This window comes from Panicum virgatum, chromosome 9N, assembly GCF_016808335.1.
Source record: "Panicum virgatum strain AP13 chromosome 9N, P.virgatum_v5, whole genome shotgun sequence".
Classification (NCBI taxonomy): Eukaryota; Viridiplantae; Streptophyta; class Magnoliopsida; order Poales; family Poaceae; genus Panicum; species Panicum virgatum.
Genome location: NC_053153.1, coordinates 35034087 through 35054065, shown reverse-complemented (window position 1 = coordinate 35054065; position 19979 = coordinate 35034087). Strand labels below are relative to the sequence as shown.

Sequence of the window (19979 nt, the reverse complement as noted above, 5' to 3'; positions counted from 1 at the left end):
GTCAGAGAGAAGGACCGAGGGGAGAGACAGAGAGGTATGGTCTGGGATAGGAAATGAGAGGGACAGTGAAAGAGGAAGAGGCACTACTACAAAAACTGATTAACAGCGACCTTTTTTTAGGAGCTCTGAGGCGACCACAAAAAATAACCACCTCTGTTAATACCCAGCATTAACGGAGGCGATCATGTCTTATTAATTGAGGTGGTTGAAGAAACCGCCTCTCAAAATCGATTAACAGAGGTGGTCATCGTAAATGCGACCGCCTCTGTTAATACTCTTATTTTCTTAGACAATTTACTTATATGAGCCTGCCTCAATTAAGGGACCGGGCCCAATAAATCCAAAGGAGCCCAATTCTTCCACAAAACCCTAACTCTTTCTCTCTTCCTCTTTCTCTCACTCCCTCCCTCCCCTCCCGTGCCACTAAGGCCTGCCAGCTCCACCTCTCCTCCCCTCCCTTTCTCTGTCTCCCATGGTTCGGAATGGCGGGTGGCCGGCGGCGGCCGTGGCGGCGGCGGCCTCGTGCAGCGGTGCGCGGCCCCGAGCGGCAGTTGGCTCGGTGTCACCGAGCGGCGGCGTCCCCAAGCAGCATCCCCCAAGCGGCATTCCCGAGCGGCAGCACTGAGGTAGCGGCCTCGTGCGCCGGCGGGTGCGGGGCGACGGTGGCCGCGGGAGGCGGCCCTGAGCGGCGCTGCCATGAGCTATGGCCCTGAGGTAGCGGCCGGCGGCGGGAGGCGCCTGGGGTTGCTTCCGGCGGCGGCCGGGGTGGTGACCGGCGGCTTAGATGGGCTTCGCGGGCCAGTGATGGGCTTGCCGGGCTCATCACTATTTTTTCTTTTTTTATTATTATTTTTAATTCATTAGCTAAGGCGGACACACAACCACCTCAGAAAATAGGTCATTTTCTGTGACCTTCGATCTAAGACGGTTGCGAAAACCACATCTGTTAATCAATTTTGCCCGCCTCTGATAAGTTTTTTTGCAGTAGTGAGGGATGTTGGGGGAGCCACCTTCGGGTGACGACCGAAGGCACGGAGCCCGAAGGTCCAGAGCTCGAAGTAAAGATGACCACGCACCACCGTGGTGCGAAGGTCGTGGAGCGAAGCCCCTTGGTGAAGCCTGCGAGCGAAGCCCCGGTGATCCGAAGGAGAACCCCCAGCAGGACACGGTGCAGGGCGAGTCGGACGAAGACCAGGCGACGAAGGCCCGCGGGTGAAGGTGCAAGTCCGAAGGAAGGACAGATGTCTGAAGCTGTGGAGGCCAAGCCCGAAAGTCTGGCGTGAAGCCAGACGGCGAACGCAGAAGAAGCCCATGGAGAGGACCACTTGCTAGTCCAGCTGTTGCCCACTACCGTTGTCTTTGTTGTAATGTTACATAAGTACCCACAGAATATTCCCGAAATATAGCAGTTAGAGGGCATTACTGAGAATTTACACTGGTAGGTAGTTGAGCCGCCGGCTATAAATACCCGTGTAACTGTGTTTGATGGGACATTGGATACAGGTAGTTGTTGGTGTCTCTTATGCTTAATCTGAATAGGTATTCTGCAAGCGCACAGAATTCACCGGTGTAGCACTTCACCTTGGAGTGACAACCTTTACTGAAGTTATCGACCGACTAATTCAGCAGGGGTAAGCCAGATAACTGATGAGATAAATGGCCAAGCTATGACCGTGTGACACACAGGAGATTCTATACCTTAGAGTAGTAGCAGCTGGGAGGACAACGAGCGAGAAAAGACTCCTGAAACACTTCTAAACTACTAAGTTGTTGGCACTCCTTAGCCTAACGAATTACTCCGCAAGCGCACAGAGACCGATTGTAGCTTTCACCAGGTGAGTAAGCCTAGGATATCGAATCCAAGGAACGATAAGCGTTGACTAGTGGTCTGGAGAGATTCAGCCGGACCCGCTGAGGCACAGAGGTACGAGGGTAGAGGGCTTATCTCGAGATAGAATCCTAATTATTAAGATAACTTGAGAAGCTACTAACTTGATCTATTTCGGCGGCCTAAGCGAAGGGCTCAGAAAGGGATGAGAAGGGGCAAGACTGTTATGAAAACACCCGAACGTGGTGGACTACTAGGGACGGACAAGACTGTCACCACTTGCCGCCTACCACTGCGGTACCATGGGGTGGAACACAACCCGAGGTAACTACCAAGCCTAAGCACCACGCCTAAACTATCGAGTCACTGACTTCCGCCTCGCGCTAAGGCAAGAAGAAACCCCAAATGGATAGAACTTGCTATTCACGCAGACAATGGATCCCACAGATCAAAGAGAGTAACTAAGCAAGTAACTTAAGTAAAAAGTAAACTAGCGTGGAACTAAAGATAAGCGAGGAAAACTTACTTGACTATAAGATTCCCCCGAGGTGAGTACAAGATGGGGTAAGGTCGAGAGAACTCGACTCCGCCCCTTTAGCCCGGCTTCCGCCAAAGCTCTCACCTCACACTCACCCAATTCTACTAAGGATGAACTGAAATTGTGAGGCACTCAAGCTCCCAAGGTGTGTGTTACAAGTTAGGTGAGGGGGTCCTATTTATAGTGTGCCAAGGTCGGTTCTTGACGGTTATTTCAGGTAGCGCCAGTTGTACGCAGCATAGGAGGTGGTGCTTGATCTTCACGCGAAGGCTGGACACCAGAGGCTGCAGAGTGGGGCCGGGTGCCCTGGCCTAGGCCGGCCGGCCTGGCCCTGCCACCACGTGGCACCGTCTTTCTGTGGGACGGTCCTGATCTCATCAGGAGGTCGATACTTCTGGCAGTTTGCTCAACCGACGTTCTTTTGGGCCGGGCGGCCTCCTTGGGGCTGGGCGGCCTGCCTTGGCGGCCCCTCGGTACTCTGTTGCACCGACACGCTCCTCTCTGGCCATGGGTCACTTCTGCATAGGGTGTTTGCTGAATACTTGACCATGGCCAAAGTTGGCTTCTCTTTTGGATATGGGTCCAGGCCTTTCGGGTCCAAGTTGTGCATTTCTTGATTTAGCCCATTGGAATGACTTGGATTCTCCCTCTATGTGTCTTTGGTAAAGTCTCATGCTAAGATTCCACCGAAAGTATGCCGATCGGCTGGATTCGGGCCTTCCGGTCCAAACAACGTCCGTTTTGGGTCAAATTTGGATATGTTGTCCCTGAGGTCAAATAAACACCAAAACATATGGAACTCATTAGTAATAATGGTTATGGCATGATTATGGCCTACATTTCATGAAATCAGGCGGAGCGTTGGCGGCGGAAACCATCGTTATCGACCGCCAACATGAGCTAGCCTCTCTAAAACTAATCTAAGCTTCTAACTTGAAGTCGAAACCAGGAGCTTACTTCGGCGGCCTAATCGAAGGGCGTAGATAGGGGTGAGAGGGGGCCCAACATATTTTTGGCAATCCTATTGCTATGAAAACACCCGAACCTGGTAGATTATGAAGGACGGACAAGGTGTCACCACTTGCCGCCTACCACTGCGGTACCGTGGGGTGGAACACACTTTCTAGCTAGCACTGAGTCAGACACCACGTCTGCTCTCGGTACTAGGATTTCTCTTGAGGCCTTCAAGAGAAATCCTCCTCAACCTAGTGAACTAACTTGAGTTACACTAGTACGGGCGAGAAAACCCGTAAAACTAACTCCGATAAGCAAGAAAGAGGACTTAAACTGAACTAGAGGTAAAACTTACTCCCGCAGACAAGTACAAGTACTTGGGAAGATAAATACTTGCGGAAAGTAAAGCTGACTCAAGTAAATACAGAAGATAACTTATATTGAAAATAGTCAAAGGAAAAGATACAAGAGATTTACCGAGCTCCGATGACGACTCCGGATCCCCGAGACAAGCTCGACTCGACTCTAACTCCCAACTACTAACCTACTCTAGACTTGAGAAGAGAGAATTGCTCCTTTGACTATGTGTTTACAAGTGAGGGGGAGAGTGCTATTTATAGGCTTCGAAGGTCGGTAGAAGGCCGGTAATTCTGTTACCGCTAGGTGCACGCAACTGTAGAGGTGGTGCTTAACTTCCACGCGAAGCCGGGAGCCGTGTCTCTGCAAGGTGGGGCCAGGCAGCCCTCCCTAGGCCGGCCGGCCTAGGGGTGTGCCATCTGGTCACCGACCTCCCGTGGACGGCTCCTGATCTCTCCAAAACGTCGGTTCTCTGGGTGGTTTCGTCGGATGCCTTCATCTTGGGCCGGGCGGCCTAAGGTTGGCCAGGCGGCCTGCCTCCGAAGCCCCTCGGCCCTCCGCTTCGCCGACGTTGCAAAACATCACTCCACTTTGCTCCTGGAATGGGTGGTTTCCCCATTTAAGGATCTTGGGACTGGTATGTGGGCTTTTGAGTTGAACCTTGTGCCTTCCGGGTCCACCGACAGGATATGAAATGTGCGCCTTGTTCTGGAACCTCATGAACATGTCACGATGCTCCAGTAAAAATATTGGACCCTTGTATGTGGAGGTCTCAGGCTGTCGGCACGGAATACCGGGAGGCCGGGATTTTCTCTGATTTCGACCATCTTTGGACAGTGGATTCCTGCAAGCACACTCATCCAAAACTTGTGGAACTTTATTAGAATCAAATAAAATATGCAGGAACATGGTGCAAAACTCAATTTATTCCCGAGAAGTTGACGGTCAAGATGTGAGATAATGGCCGTCAACACCCCCCCCCCAAGCTTAAACTTTTGCTCATCCTCGAGCAAAGCTTAATACTGAGACTCGGTGGATCAGGAGTTGCGTCGATGTTTGCCCTCTACAAGTACCCTATGCACAGCATATTACTCTATCCGTATGTACTTCGAGTAAGTTGGCTCATACCTATATGTTCTAGATGATGGGGCTTATTTCACATTTCATCCCTTGTCTTGAGCGGTTGGAGGACTGAACAACCTTCACCAGAATATTCTCGGAATATTTCTCAAGTATGCATATGAATATGGTTCCCTGAAGGTACTCTCAATCGCTCAAGGTGTATGATCCTCACCAAGGTCAAAAATGTGACAACCTAGGTTTTATGGGCTAAAACCACCCAGTTAAAGATATAGCTTTTGTGTTATTTAAAAAAATTAAACCATGATTTCTATAGCAAGGGTATTTTTGTAATTTTGGAAAAGTATAAAGTTCTTTTGCAAAATAGTTTTTGCATAAGGCAAAATTTCAAATTTTGTGAGGGGTTAAAATTGCATATCTTGTTTTTCACTTTTACCCTCATGAAAAGACAATTTTATGTCTAGGGCTGCCCTTGCAATGTTAAAACTTAAGTTATGTTTATTTGCATTTTAAAAGATTTGACGGATTTGAGAATATTTCAAAAATCCTTTGACCTAATGAATTTTCGCCCAACATAAAAGTTGTAGGTCTTGAAAAACTACACAACTTTCATATTGAACACCTTTTCATTTGAGCCCTAAAACAGTGGGAAATTTTATGTTTACAGAAAACCCCCTAGCTTCTTTCCTTTTTGCATCTAGGTCCACCCACAGTTCTTCTGCCCAGAAATAGGGGCGCCGCCCCTCGCCGGTGTTTTGGCCGCCACCGTCGGCCTTGCCCGCCGTGGTTCAGCCATTCACTGCCTCTAGCAGCCTGCCACCCGACCCATCTTCGTTCCCTCTGGTCCGACTTCCCTCCTCCGCTGGCTCTCTCTCTCTCTCCCCGCGCCATGTCGCCGCTCGTGCCACGCCACCGGCCGCCCACGAAAAAAGCGCCACCGTTGTCTCCAGCCCACAACTCTGATGAGCTCATCCCCGAACCCCCTCTCTCTCGCTTATCCCTTCTCTTCAGGCTATAAATAGCCCCGGCCATCCCTTTTCTATCCAACCACCGCCGCCCTCTCCATTAGCGCCGCTGCTCGCCGGCCGCACACGGAGCCGCTCCTTCGCTCTTCCTCACCCCCAACAAAACCCCTAGCGAGTATCCTCTCGGCGTCCTGCAGCTCCTCGGCCCATTCTCGCTCGCCCTCACCGTCTGAGCACCTCCCGCCGTTGCCATGGTCACCGCCGCGGATAGCTTGCCGTCGAGCTCATCGTTCCGTCCTTCCCCGGCTCTAATTAACCCCGAGAACAGAACCTCCTCGTCCTCGAGAAGCTTTTGAGCCTAGCCATCACCGCCCCCTCTCGCCGGAGCGTCGCCGCGCCGAGCGGCCATTGCCGTCGGCCGCCCTGCTCCGTCGAGCCGCCGCCTCCGAGCACCTCCCTGCGCCCCAAGACCACCAACAGGTGCGCACGGACCTTCTTCAGCTCCTCCACCACGGGGCCCTTGCCGCCGGTGAGCCACTTCGCCGGAAATCGGGCCGCCGCCCCTCCTCTGTTCCTATTTCCGGCCAAGGGCTTATTTGCAAGGATTTGAAAACCTCTAGGGACCTTTCTGCAAAGAAACAAGTCCCTTTTATTCTTTTCTTTGTGAGCTTTGAAAATTCATAGAAAAATGTAGAAAAATCAAAAAAATGTCAAATTAATTTTGTTGTGTTCCTCCTAACTAGCTCTATGACTTGGGCTACTCAAGTTTTTGTGAAACTTGATTTTGTGAGCTCTAGTTTAATTGTTAGGAAATGAATGATTTACATCTCTTTAACCATTGCTTTGCTATGCTTGCTTTTTGGAACCTAGCATCCTTTTACCATGTATAATCTTGTGAAAAATTTGTGGCCCTAATGCTTGACTTTTGTTTGTTATTTCCTGTACTTTGTTTATTTCTAGCTTATACACTTGTTTATTTTGTTAAAGCATGATTTTATTAATTTCTTAGGGTCATCTTTTTATCATGAGATCCACTGATCATAAATAGTTTATGATAATTTTTGAGATAATTTTTGCACTGTTTAACTTGAGTTTTTGATTTATTCTTGAGTTTTAGGGTTAATTCATAAATGCTAGTTCCTATTCATGCAAATTTATGAAAATATTCTTGAGAGCTACTCCTAAGTAGTGTGGCATGTCCATGAAGTTTCAGTCTCTAGTCATGTCTGGAACTTGACATAGATATACATCTTGTTGTGCTTTTAAAAATTCTTTTGATGTATTGCTTATGTTCTTCAAAATTTTTCTTTTAAAAATCCTTTTTATGGTTTGTTGTGTGGAAATAAAAAAACCTCTTTTTCCATGTTATTTTATGAAATTTATTATGTTCACTTTTACTCCATAAATGACTGCCCAGTAAGTAGAATATGAAATGGTTGTTTTCTTAACTTGAGTTTTATTGGATAACAACTTTTTGGTGAAGGAAAGCTATACTCAAGCACTTCACTAATTCCAACTACTGCATTGCATATAGAAATAATATTGCTAGTCGACAGAACATACGAATTCATCCAGGAACCAGACGGGGATAATTCTGAAGCCCAGACCAATGTTGTGGAATTAACTGAAATCCCGAACGTCGATTTGGAAGAATCAAAATCCACTGACTCTATAGACGTCACTAAAGGCAAGCCCCGACACATGATCCCACTATTTGAAACCATGCAATTCAGTTCTGTCTTTTTGTGCATTTAAGTTATTGGAGTTGAATGAAAACTCTAGATGTATAATTCTAGGTACCTATTGATTGGACACTAGAACTAAGTTCGTTTAGATGCTATGCTAATAGGACCGGTAAAAGTCGAGTGATTGCCTGTCACTCGCGAGCTTTATAGGAGTTGATTGTTTACTTTATGCAATCACTATAAGGACCATGGACGGATTGGGATACAAGTTTCATGGTGGAAATCCGTCTGTGTTGATAAAATCTGCTAAGGCGTAGTGTGTAGTAGCGGTGGTTAAGCTTTTGAAAGTACTAGCCACATGCTGTAAATATGGTACGCGGCAAGCCTAGTAACTGATCGGCCCGCCAAATGGACATACCCCCCCACTCTCTTTTAGAGATAGGAAGTTATATATATTAAAGTCAAGTTATGTTGCAACAATCACAGGTGCAGAGAAGAGCGGTTCTCTGTAGTCGGGGAGAGTGGCGCTGATCCATGAACCGGAATGAGAAGTAATTGGTTGCTTGGGAGTGACTCGATAGTGCTCCAAGCGTGTGTGCTAGGTTTATCCTTGCAAGGTTGGAATTCGATTTAGAATCGTCCGCTTCTCACGAGTAAGAAGTGGAACAATGATGATCTCAATATGGTTGAATGCAAATAATTTCTCTACCATGCTTGTTTAGATAGGTGCATACCTAGAATGGTCAATACAACTAGAACTTGAAAGCTAAAACTTGAAATTAAGGACCTACTCTTTGTAGCTTTTCAGTAAAAGAAAACCCCAGAGCCTTCACAAGCCTGGCATGTCTAGTTAAAGGGATATTTTATATCCTTTTTCGGGTCAGTCTTGCTGAGTATTAGTATACTCAACCTTGCTTGTGACTTTGTTTTCAGGTATTCTTTGGAATGCTTGGTGAGATTGACATCATGTACGGGCTTCATCATGATGTCATATATCGTCGCTAGTTATCATTTTCTTTTCCGCAGTTTATAAACTCTGAAGAACTTATCTACTTCAAATTTCTGAGGTATCCTGTTTAAATCCTCAAACTTAGTTTGTAATAACTTTTACTATTAAAGTTATATTATGGTTATCATAATCTCTGAACTCACCTTCACGTGAGGTATGTTGTTTCGATCCGTAATACAGTAGTTTTATCGGGATTTTACCCGACAGACTTTCAAATTATTCTATTTTAAGTGTGTATTAACCATTTTATCAGTATTAATGATGGTTAAAGCATTTGATCTGGATTAATTTTGACGGTTCTGCCACAAAAAACTTGACCAACTTCTTCCTAATCTAAGGCTTATATCTGGAGCTATGGGTAGGAAGAGTGTGGCATACCTTGTTTACCTGTGTTGCCGAGCCGAAGAGTGGTTCGCAAGCGGTAGGTACTTGATCAAATTCCGATCTTATGGAATCACAAATGTTCAGGGGAGAGGGAGAAATGGACTCACACTTTTGGAAATGTTTTTGGGTCATTTTATTGAACTCCTCTTTTGGACTATTTTTGCCAAGGATCATGGGTAATTCTTCTTTGTTTCTTTCTCTTTTTTTAAAGAAGATAACCCCATGTCCTTCCTGAGTTTAGTATTTTCAGAGGGAGCTTTTGAAGAATTTTCCTGGCCCTTTTGGAAGTGGATAGGCACACTGTGGTGGAATTGTCTGGTGAAAGTGGATGACAATGCCCAGAGTAGGTAATTGTCTTACCAGACATTTTGAGGCTAGCAAAGAAATGGGTACGCAAAGGAGAAAGACCGGCAGATGACAAGTACCTTTCCTCAAGTGAACTCACCATTCGACAAAGCTCAAAGTAAATCAAGATAGCCTATAGTAGCTCATGTAAGAAATGTCATTATGGCTCTGGATGGGATATGTAAACCAACAGGGAAACCTTTAACCATATTTTAATATTACTCCGAGAATTTCCCTTACTGAGGTAAATAGTTTTGATTCCAATGTAGGCCATCTCGAATCCCACAACAACTTAGACATAGAAATCATGTTAATGCTCCCACACAAACAGATTAATTGTGTCTATTATATGCCAACTAGCTCTGGTACTAGATGAGTAAAAAGCTTTAAATGGGGCACATGCAAAGCTCAAAGAGAGTAACTATTCATCATTTCCAAGATAAGAGTTTGCACGGATTTCCACACATTTATTCTAAGCATGGCAATTCTCTTTCTTTTTTTCTTTTTTTTTAACTAGGCTGAATGAGCGGGTATGACGACTTACCTGGGTACTGACGATCTCTCCCCCTAAGCTTCAACGAAGCTCAGGGCTACTGGTCTGGCTATGGCGGGGGGTAGTACGCACCGTGGTGCCAATCGTAGGACATGGAGGATATCATCCCCCAACTCTCCTGTGTGAGACTGGTGTTGTGATCGAGGCTGTGTCCCAACTCCTCCTGACGTAACTCTAAGGTGCCTATTCGGGCAGTGAGGCCCGACAGCTCCCGTGTGAGTGGGTTGTCGTACTCGAAGCGTGCTGATGCAGATGGGCCAACTTGCGGGCCATGGTAGGTCCCCATACCTGAGGGATAGTAAAATCCCTGGCAGTGCCCATACCCCGTGCTACCATCAGGCTGGTACGAGGGCTGGCCACCATGGTCGTAAAACCCGTAGGCCTCCTCGAAGCTCATGTGAATGGTTTCTGGGTGAGGCTATGCTGAGGCATCTGGCGAGGGTGCAGCGTGTGATGGTCCAGCTTCCTGAGAAGCACGGGCCTGCTGTGAAGCTCCTAGCTGGCGAGAAGTCCCCTGGCGGGATGTGCCTGCCTGACGGGAAACTCCTGCCTGCCGTGATGTGCCACCCTCGGCCAACTGTGCATCACGCCGAATTCTCCCACGTGTCATAGGTCCAGCTGTGCTGTGGCATGCAGGCTCCTTCTTTTCCATCTGGAGGGTTAGACATTTCACGGAGTAGAGCGAGAGTTTCGGGCATGGCAGCTCGAACTCCCTCTCATACCTCGAATAGCACATGAAAACTGAGTTCCCGGGACCTTCACGCATTATGTGCGTGTGAACAAAGTGGTCCAGACCAATGAAGGTTCGGTACTCATCTGTCGCGGGCAGATATGTGACTTGTGCATTCTCCAGAACACCGACATACCGCGCAATGCGGGTGACTAGTGAGGTTATGTCGATGGGAGATTTGCACGTGATCATTTTCTACCAATGTGCGATCATGCCCATGACGGGTGAGTAGCGAATCTTCTTTGCCATAGCATAAAGGCACATGAGCTCCGAGGAGCTACATAGCCTGAGGTCTGCTCGGGAAAATATTACCATAGCCAGGTACTTAGCTAGAACTCTCAGAGTTGGATTATGGATGGAGACTATGCTATTTTTACTACTCACTGGTTCATCTGAGATTTCATTCCACCAAGCACTACGATCATATTCAAGATCATCTATTAATGCATTAGCTTCTAATAGGCATTTCTTACTGAAGACTAGTGCATTACTAAAGTCTCTGGGTAGCATTTCAAAGAACTCGTTGAAAAAGTAGAAGTGGATTTTAGTTTCTTTCCCAACGGTTTCGACATGAAGTGTTGATAAAAAATCCATGGTGAGAAGGTGCGAACCTGGTTCGGTGACGACGGCGAAGCGTGACCATCCCACAGTTGTGAACGCGCAGTTCATGTCCTGGCGGAGTCCCGTCATCATGAGGAACTTTGTATCGAACCGCTTGGCGTGGCCGTACGACTGCTTCTTCAACAGCTCGAGGGCATCCCGCTCATAATCAGTCCGGACGACAATCTGATCGACCGACGTCAGAACTCTAATTTTGAGACGGGGCCTCAGGACTGCTGGAGAGGCAGGGGCTTCCTCCTCTTCTTCCAGGGATCGTGATGGTCGGCGGATAGAGTCCACCGACATGTCATCCTGGGAGCCTGATGATGCTCGCGAACTACGGGATCGAGATGACGAGCCTAGCTTCTTCACCTTGCCTTTGATGCTCCCCCACAGCGACATAACTCCTGCAAAAGATTAGTACAGAGAATATGCAGGAAAAAATAATTGGAGGGGTCAGTGGTTAGTCGTTCTTGTGGGGATCAGTCCACCACAAAGTTTCTTCGCTCAGAGCTTGATTATTCTACTGGAGATATATTTTTGTGGTTTTCATTTTTAGGAGAGGGTTACTACTAATTTTATTGGATTAGTACTGAGCTAATCTCAGCACTACTATTCTTGTGGGGCTTAGCACTTGAGTTTCTTAACTTAATTAACTCCTAAGAGCTTCATTAAGCAAGAAAACTCAGAAGAGGGAAGAGAGAACTTGAGTACGGGGAAGTGACCTGCGTGCTCGGAGTGGTGGTGCGACGATCGACGACGTCGTGGTGGCCTTTTATAGAGGGGCGCAGGGGCCAGGGTGGGCGGCCTGCATGGCGCCGGCCGGCACCTCCCGCGGCCTTCCTTGCTCCACGTCGTCGCCTAGCTCGTAGACCTGTTGGTGATGATGCTCCGGTGGGTGACGACGCGACGGGAGCGGTGGAGAGGCGCCGGGCGGCCGTGATTAGGTCGGCCGTCCTGCCCCCCCCCCCCCTCTACACAATGATCGTGGCCACTTTGCCTTGCTCCCTGAACACTCAAAGCTTTGGTTCCCTGCTGCCCCCTGGCCAAATGAGAGCATGTGGGGCCGGCCGGCCTAAACTTTGGCTGATTTTTTTTACATGCAATGTAACAAAATTTGATGCAAATCAAAAATTTAAATTTTGGTTTAGAATTGTAAACATGCCATGACTTTAGAAAAGAAAGATTATGCAAGGAATTAAACTATCCTATATGCAAATGCAAGAATGGATACGTACCATGGTTCTCATGGCGATAGCTTGGGTTTTGAGTCCGGAGCGGGACTCTCCATACCTCGGGTTCTGTTGTCGTCGCCTGATGGAGTTCCAGACGAAGACACTTTTCTCCGCCATTCTTTCTTGGTGACGGGTTTCGTTTTGATCGCTTTCACCTCCGATTCCTCAAATTCTCTGTGAAGGATTCGTCGTCTTGCGTTCCTGTAGTTATGCACTCTGATTTCCCTATCGATTCTTAGTCGTTCCAAGAGCTCGGCAAGGATATCGATCATGGGTGTTGATGGCTTCTCCTGCTCTTTCTCGGATTTCTTCCGGTTGAATGCTTTGACCTGGGAACATTGTTCAACCTTTGGTCGGAAGGCGAACCTCTCTGTCTGCCCATTGATGTTGAGCTGAATTTCTCCGGCTCCGACATCAATGTGTGCATTTGCATTACTCAAGAACGGCCTTCCCAAAATGAGAGGCGTCTTGGCGTCGACCTCCATGTCGAGGACTATGAAATCAACGGGAATAAAGAAGTTCCGAATTTTAACCAGAACGTTCTCTACAATTCCCGCGGGGTAACGGACCGTCTGGTCCGCTAGCTGCAAGCACATAGCAGTAGGGCAAGCTTATGATAGTTTAGTTTATCGTAAACTACCTTGGGCATGATGCTGACGCTTGCTCCCAGATCACACAGAGCGTGTGAGAAATGTTGACTCCCGATTGAACATGTGATCGTGGGGCATCCTGGATCTTTCTTCTTCTCCAGGAGAGGATCGAGTATAGCTGCGCTGCACTCCTCTGTGAGTTGCACGACCTCGGTGGTGGGCAGGCTTCTCTTGTTACCAAGTATATCCTTGATGTACTTCGCATAGTTTGGGACCTGCATAGCATCAAGAAGCAGTATATTGACATACAACTTCCGTATTACCTCGACAAACTTGCCGAATTGCTCGTCGGCCACCGGCTTCCTTAACCGTTCCAGAAACGGTAAGGCAGTAGTGCCGTGAAACTCCCGTTAAGTTCTAGGGGGTTCCACGGTTTCCTCCTGGGCAGCAGTTGTGTTGGACTCTTCTGCCTCCTCCTGGTCTTCGTCTGCAGCAGAGGTATTGCTGGCAGGTACGGCTTCCCGCCGAGATCCTGCATCTGTAGGGTATGGTGGTTCTTGCGTGGACTTACCTGTCCGCGTAGTTACCGTACTAACATTTTCCTTTGGTGGAACTTCCGGTTGCCCAGGAAGTTTTCCCGAATTATTGTTATGACAAGATGAGGCTAATTGAGCAACCTGAGTTTCTATCATTTTGTTGAAGCTCAACTGGTTTTTAATAACTGAATTTATGCCCTCTAGTTGTCCGGCCAAAGACTCCAAAATTTTATCATTAGCAAGGTCCTTTAAAGAAGGCTGAAAATTGTTATTAAAGTTCATACCTTGCTGCTGACTGAAGGGGAGGTTGGGTTTGGAATTCCAACCCTGCTGAGGACGAAAGCCTGAGTTGTTGGAGTTGTTCGCTCCAACGAAATGAGCTTCCTCCTGAGTGATCGGGCAAGAGTTGCCCATGTGTCCAGTTTCTCCACAAACCTCGCATGTCATGCGAGAATCCATAACTTGGTTGGCCTCCTGGTGCGGAGACTCCAGTCTCTTCATGAGAAGGTCCATCTTGGCAGCAAGCATATCAATGTTGTCGATCTGATGAACTCCCTTGCGGGGCTGTTGCTACCTTTCACCTTTTCAACTCTAGTTGGAAGCAATCTTCTCTACCAACACCTTTGCTGCAGCCACGCTGAGCAAAAGGAAGGAACCACCTGATGCTGCATCGATGTGGTTCTGAGCTGGTGTGTTCAGGCCGTTGAAGAAACTCTGAATAATCAGCCATTCCTCCATGCCGTGGTAGGGGCATGCTGCGATGTATTCCTGGAATCTCTCCCAAGCTTCCGGAATAGCTTCATCGGGGAGCTGTTGAAATCCAGAGATCTTGCCTCGGAGGGCATTGGTTTTGCCCACCGGAAAATACTTTGTCAGGAATGCATTGGAGCAAGCTTCCCATGTAGTGAAGTCTGCTTTGTTGGTGTAGAACCACGTCTTCGTCTTGCCTAGCAAGGAGAATGGGAACAGTCGAAGACAAACATTATCCATCGTGGTACCTCTAGGGTTGATAGTGCTGCTCACTTCCAAGAAGTTTTGGAGGTGAGCGTTGGCATCCTCTGATGCCTTGCCACAGAATGGACTCGCTTGAACCATGTTCACCAGTCCTGACTTGAGCTCAAAGCCATCATTGCTTGGTCATTGTTCAGTCCAGTAGGAATGTGGCTGCTGGACGGGGCCGAGTACTGCCTGAGGGTCTTGGCCATAGGTGGTGCTGAGACTGACAAACGAGTGTTCCAAGTGGGTTTCTTCTGGGGTGGGACGACGCGGCGTCTCACAATTCGCCCAATTCTCTGAGGATTCGGATCAAAGTTGGATGGTAGATCAAAACCGGTCATGCACTGCTCTGCATCGAATAAACGAGAGAGCGAGCAATGATAATCCCACTAAAACTAGCAGTGATAAAACAGTAAGGTTTTCCACTCAATTATATGATAACTTTAGCCAATTGCTTCCCCGGTAACGGCGCCAGAAATGGTTGTTGGTGTCTCTTATGCTCAATCTGATAGGTATTCTGCAAGCGCATAGAATTCACCAGTGTAGCACTTCACCTTGTAGTATTCCAGGGTATCGTGAAATCCTCAGGGAAGCACTATACACTACAAGAAAAAGCTCCATTAGTACCGGGCGCATGCCGCCGTTAGTACCGGCTGGGACAGCCGGTACCGGCTGGCCGGTACTAAATGGACAACCGTTTAGTAGCAGCATCCAGTACTAAATGTACCAATCTTTAGAAAAAATATATCGGGATAACTGTGCGTGCACTGGGGTTCGAACTTGTGATCTGTGGCCTCGCGTGTAGTCTCCTCTACCATCCCACCCACACAGCACATGTGAGTGGATAGAAGATGCTATCCTTTTGATGTAACCAGGACGAACCATTTAGTACCGGGCCATAACCATTTAGTACCGGGCCGTAACACCACCCGGTACTAAAATGGTGGCATTTAGTACCGGGTGGTGTTACAGCCCGATATTAAATGGTTGGGAGGCCCCGGGAGCCATTTAATACCGGGTCATAACACCAACCGGTACTAAATGATAGCATTTAGTACCGGGTGGTGTTATGGCCCGGTACTAAATGGCTCCGGAAGGCACTGTGTTATAGAACCGGTACTAAATTGGCATTAGTACCGGGTTTAAAGCAATCGATACTAATTGGAGGTGGGCGAATGACTCTTTTTCTAGCAGTGATAGTAAAGTGTATCATAAATTGTAGTGACAACCTTTACTAAAGTTATCGACTGACTAATTCAGAAAGGGTAAGCCAGATAACTGATGAGATAAATGGCCAAGCTATGACCGTGTGATGCACAGGAGATTCTATACCTTAGAATAGTAGCAGCTGGGAGGACAACGAGCGAGAAAGGACTCCTGAAACACTTCTAAACTACTGAGCTAGCCTCACTAGAACTAATCTAAGCTTCTAACTTGATATTGAAACTAGGAGCTTACTTCGGCGGCCTAAGCGAAGGGCGCAGACAGGGGTGAGAGGGGGCCCAATATACTTTTGGCAATCCTACTACTATGAAAACATCCGAACGTGGTGGACTACGAAGGACGGACAAGACTGTCACCACTTGCCGCCTACCACTGCGGTACCGTGGAGTGGAACACACTTTCTATCTAGCATTGAGTAAGACACCATGTCTGCTCTCGGTACTAGGATTTCTCTTGAGGCCTTCAAGAGAAATCCCCCTTAACCTAGTGAACTAACTTGAGTTACACTAGTACGGGCGAGAAAACCCGTAAGACAAACTCCGACAAGTAAGAAAGAGGACTTAAACTGAACTAGAGGTAAAACCTACTCCCGCAGACAAGTACAAGTACTTGGGAAGGTAAATACTTGCGGAAAGTAAAGCTGACTCAAGTAAATACAGAAGATAACCTATATTGAAAATAGTCAAAGGAAAAGATACAAGATCTTTACCTAGCTCAGATGCCACTCCGGATCCCCGAGACAAGCTTGACTCGACTCTAACTCCCAACTACTAACCTACTCTAGACTTGAGAAGAGAGAATTGCTCCTTTGAGTATGTGTTTACAAGTGAGGGGGAGAGTGCTATTTATAGGCTTCCAAGGTCGGTAGAAGGCCGGTAATTCCATTAGCGCCAGGTGCACGCAACTGTAGAGGCGGTGCTTAACTTCCACGCGAAGCCGGGAGCTGTATCTCTGCAAGGTGGGGCCGGGCGGCCCTCCCTAGTCCGGCCGGCCTAGGGGTGTGCCATCTGGCCACCGACCTCCCGTGGACGGCTCCTGATCTCTCCAGAACGTCGATTCTCTAGGTGGTTTCCTCGGATGCCTTCATCATGGGCCGGGCAGCCTGAGGTAGGCCGGGCGGCCTGCCTCCAGAGCCCCTCGGCCCTCCGCTTCGCCGACATTGTGCAACATCACTCCACTTTTTGCTTCTGGAATGGGTGGTTTCCCCATTTGACGATCTTGGCACTGGTATGTGGGCTTTTGAGTTAAACCTTGTGCCTTCCGGGTCCACCGACAGGATATGAAATGTTCGTCTTGTTCTGGAACCTCATGAACATGTCACAATGCTCCAGTGAAAATATTGGACCCATGTATGTGGAGGTCTCAGGCCGGTCAGCACGGAATGTGCCGGGCGGCCGGGATTTTCTCTGATTTCGACCATCTTTGGATAGTGGATTCCTGCAAGCACAACTCATCCAAAACTTGTGCAACTTTATTAGAATCAAATAAAATATGCATGGAACATGGTGCAAAACTCAATTTATTCCCGAGAAGTTGACGGTCAGGATGTGAGATAATGACCGTCAATAGTAGTCATTGCTCGTGCTTTGATTTTCGTGCCGCTATCCTTGGCGCTGTTCACTTCGGAGGCTTCGCCCTCCGAAACCTGAGCTGTTGTGATACGCCTTTACTCCGAAGAGTATCTTACACCAACAGTTTTGGCGCCCACCCGCAGTTCGTTCCGACACGACCACATGGTAGTGAAGAAGAAGAGCAACACTTCGATGGAGCCCCCCACTTTGGTGGAGGGCCCTGCTACGGTGAACAACGCCATCATCCCAACCAACACCGGCAACAACAATTGTGAAGACAACAGCGAAGACACTTCGGTCGATGACCTCACCGATGGGGAGGTCGAGGTCAAGCTCCTCGACATGGGCATCTTGACCAAAGACATCCAAGCCATGCGACGAATCGACGCGTGCCTCGCATGCCTCGCACAGTGGTCGTGCCAAGCCAGGCAAGCAGCAACCCAGGCCGACCAATCGACCGCAGCAATGACGACAAAGGCGAAGGAAAGCAAAAGGCACTCACCACTGAAGAGTTGGAGGAGCAACTTAACAAGCTCAGAGAGGAAGAGCTTCACTGCAACGCGATGCGACAGCAAATCCGCGAGCCCATGGCGATGCTACAGCAAGACCAGGCCCCTCGCCCTGAGCCAGTACCTGTCATACAGCTCGCCCACCAGCCTGCCAGGCGAGTATAGAATGATGCAAAAGTAGCATCGGCAAAACCGCGGAGGCCCGAGCACACCTCTCTCCGTGGAATTCGAAGAGCTCCAATGGCCGCCGCGCTTCAACCTGGCCATCCTCCCACAGTACGACGGAGACTCCGACCCGCGTGAGTTCCTTCTCAAGTACGAAGCTGCAGTCGAAGCCACCGGAGGAGGTGCCATCTGCATGGTCAAAGCCCTCGTCCTCTCTCTGAGGGGCCTCACACAACACTAATCATAAAAGCCCTTTTGCGTCAAGAGTCGGAGGCATGGAAAGTCCAATAGCGCGAAAGCCGAAGGCTAGGGCCCACCTATGAGCGCTAAAGAGCCGAAGGTCCCCCCTAAAGAAAAGTCCTTTCGGGCAAAATTGCCGGAGGCATGGAAAGTCCTATTGCGCGAAAGACGAAGGCTAGGGCCCACCTATGCGCGCTAAAGAGCCGAAGGTCCCCCTAAAGAGAAGTCCTTCTGAGCGAAACGCCGAAGGCACATTACCTTTTTGATATACTCACGTCGCATCTCAAAATTCTGGGGAACAACCCCCAAGAAGACGATTTTTGGTGCGCCACGCCCTCCAAGTATGCAAAGGGATATGGAGGTGGTGCTTCGCGAATATGAGTAGTGCGTACTTCCTTAGTCGGGCACCCCCAAAATATCGCCAAACACAAGGTACAAAAGGGGGGCGGCGCTTCGCACATAAATTAATTGCACAGGTATGAGACGCAATTCGATCACAAAGGGCTTTGCCCAACTTAGAGGGCATTACGGAGAATTTACACCGGCGGGTAGTTAAGTCGCCGGCTATAAATACCCGTGTAACTGTGTTTGATGGGACATTGGATACAGACAGTCATTGCTCGTGCTTTGATTTCGTGCCGCTGTCCTTGGCGCTGTTCACTTCGGAGGCTTCGCCCTCCGAAACCTGAGCTGTTGTGATACGCCTTCGCTCCGAAGAGTATCTTACACCAACAAAGAAAATGGGGGCTAATTGCATTACGACCCGACAGTGATGTCCGCTATCACCGCCGGTTCCATTTGAACCTGGCAGTGGTAGACTATCACCACCGGTTTCATTCAAACTGGTGGTGATAAGGTGTTTGCAATGATAAGTTTTGTAGTAGTGTAGAAAAAAAGGATGCATATGATGATGGGGAAAAGGACTAAAGTCGAATGAGAAAAAATCACTTTATTCCTAACCGGTGATGCAAAAGGACACTACCAAAGCTTATTTGATTCCTAAATACCAATGCCTCTCCTTGGATGCTTGTGAAACTTTGGGCGCAGATTTATACTAGCAATATATTTCAAGCACTTCCACTAATCTATACATGATGACAAAGTAGTGGCACATACGACGTACATGCTATATAATAGTACTACCCGTTGCATGCATGCTCTGTATTATAATTGTGTCAGTTATCTTTTCACATGAGCAGCAGAGCAGGGCTGGATCGATTGATTGATATATAACCTATATAAGTCCCATTGCTTAACCCATAAGCAAACATGTTACGTGCCAGTATACTTATATAAATATATGTTATACCCATGCGGCCCATTCACACACGTACATATACATCTTTCTTTCTTTTCCTTCTGTTCTGCGTATAATGGTACTTTATACTAAACCATTCAACCTCTCCAGCAAACAAATAGGAGAATATAAAGTACCAAGATACGGATGGTATGCCATATTTTCATATACGAATTGAAACGACAAACGCATCACACCTTCAATCCATCATCCAACAGTTTGAGTTGACATAGAAAACATATCACCTCACTATACACATCGGCATGAACAACTCATATGCGAGCTACAACCATGTTGGTCAAATAATTTAAACTTTATTGATCAATATCCAGAAATTTGTATTGATTCGCAGTATAAAGCAGTTACCGTTACTACGCCCACCCAAGGAATACTTTGATATAACGAGTTCAAACTAGCACTAGTAGAAAATGGGCGTTCAATACCGGTTGAAAAACGCCCTTTAGCATGGGTCATACGACTTGTACTATTAAGTACTAACCGAGACTAGCAAGTCGACTAGTAAGTCTCGGTTATTAGTACTAAAGGTTCTTTTAGTAGGATCATGAAGATCAAATTCAGGATATATAA

The 19979-nt window shown here is 47.8% G+C and overlaps 1 protein-coding gene and 1 non-coding gene across 3 annotated transcripts; one reads left to right on the top strand and one right to left on the bottom strand.

The window, feature by feature from the left end:
* Positions 1 to 2336: 2336 nt before the first annotated feature.
* On the bottom strand, positions 2337 to 11762 carry LOC120693238. Of its 2 annotated transcripts, none has more exons than XR_005682937.1 (2): positions 11040 to 11762; positions 2337 to 6350 (listed from the first exon to the last, which is right to left on the bottom strand). XR_005682937.1 is itself a non-coding variant. In XM_039976648.1 (2 exons), exons 1-2 carry the CDS (start codon positions 11428 to 11430, stop codon positions 4394 to 4396), a joined length of 519 nt encoding a protein of 172 aa, XP_039832582.1. In that variant the 5' UTR covers positions 11431 to 11762; the 3' UTR covers positions 2337 to 4393. The 2 variants fall into 2 exon arrangements, 1 of the variants encoding a protein (XP_039832582.1); XM_039976648.1 differs by having other exon boundaries at positions 2337 to 4521.
* A 2363-nt stretch (positions 11763 to 14125) lies between these two features.
* Positions 14126 to 14232, top strand: LOC120693712. Its single transcript, XR_005683166.1, has one exon. It is a non-coding gene; the product is annotated as a small nucleolar RNA R71 (small nucleolar RNA).
* Positions 14233 to 19979: the final 5747 nt, after the last annotated feature.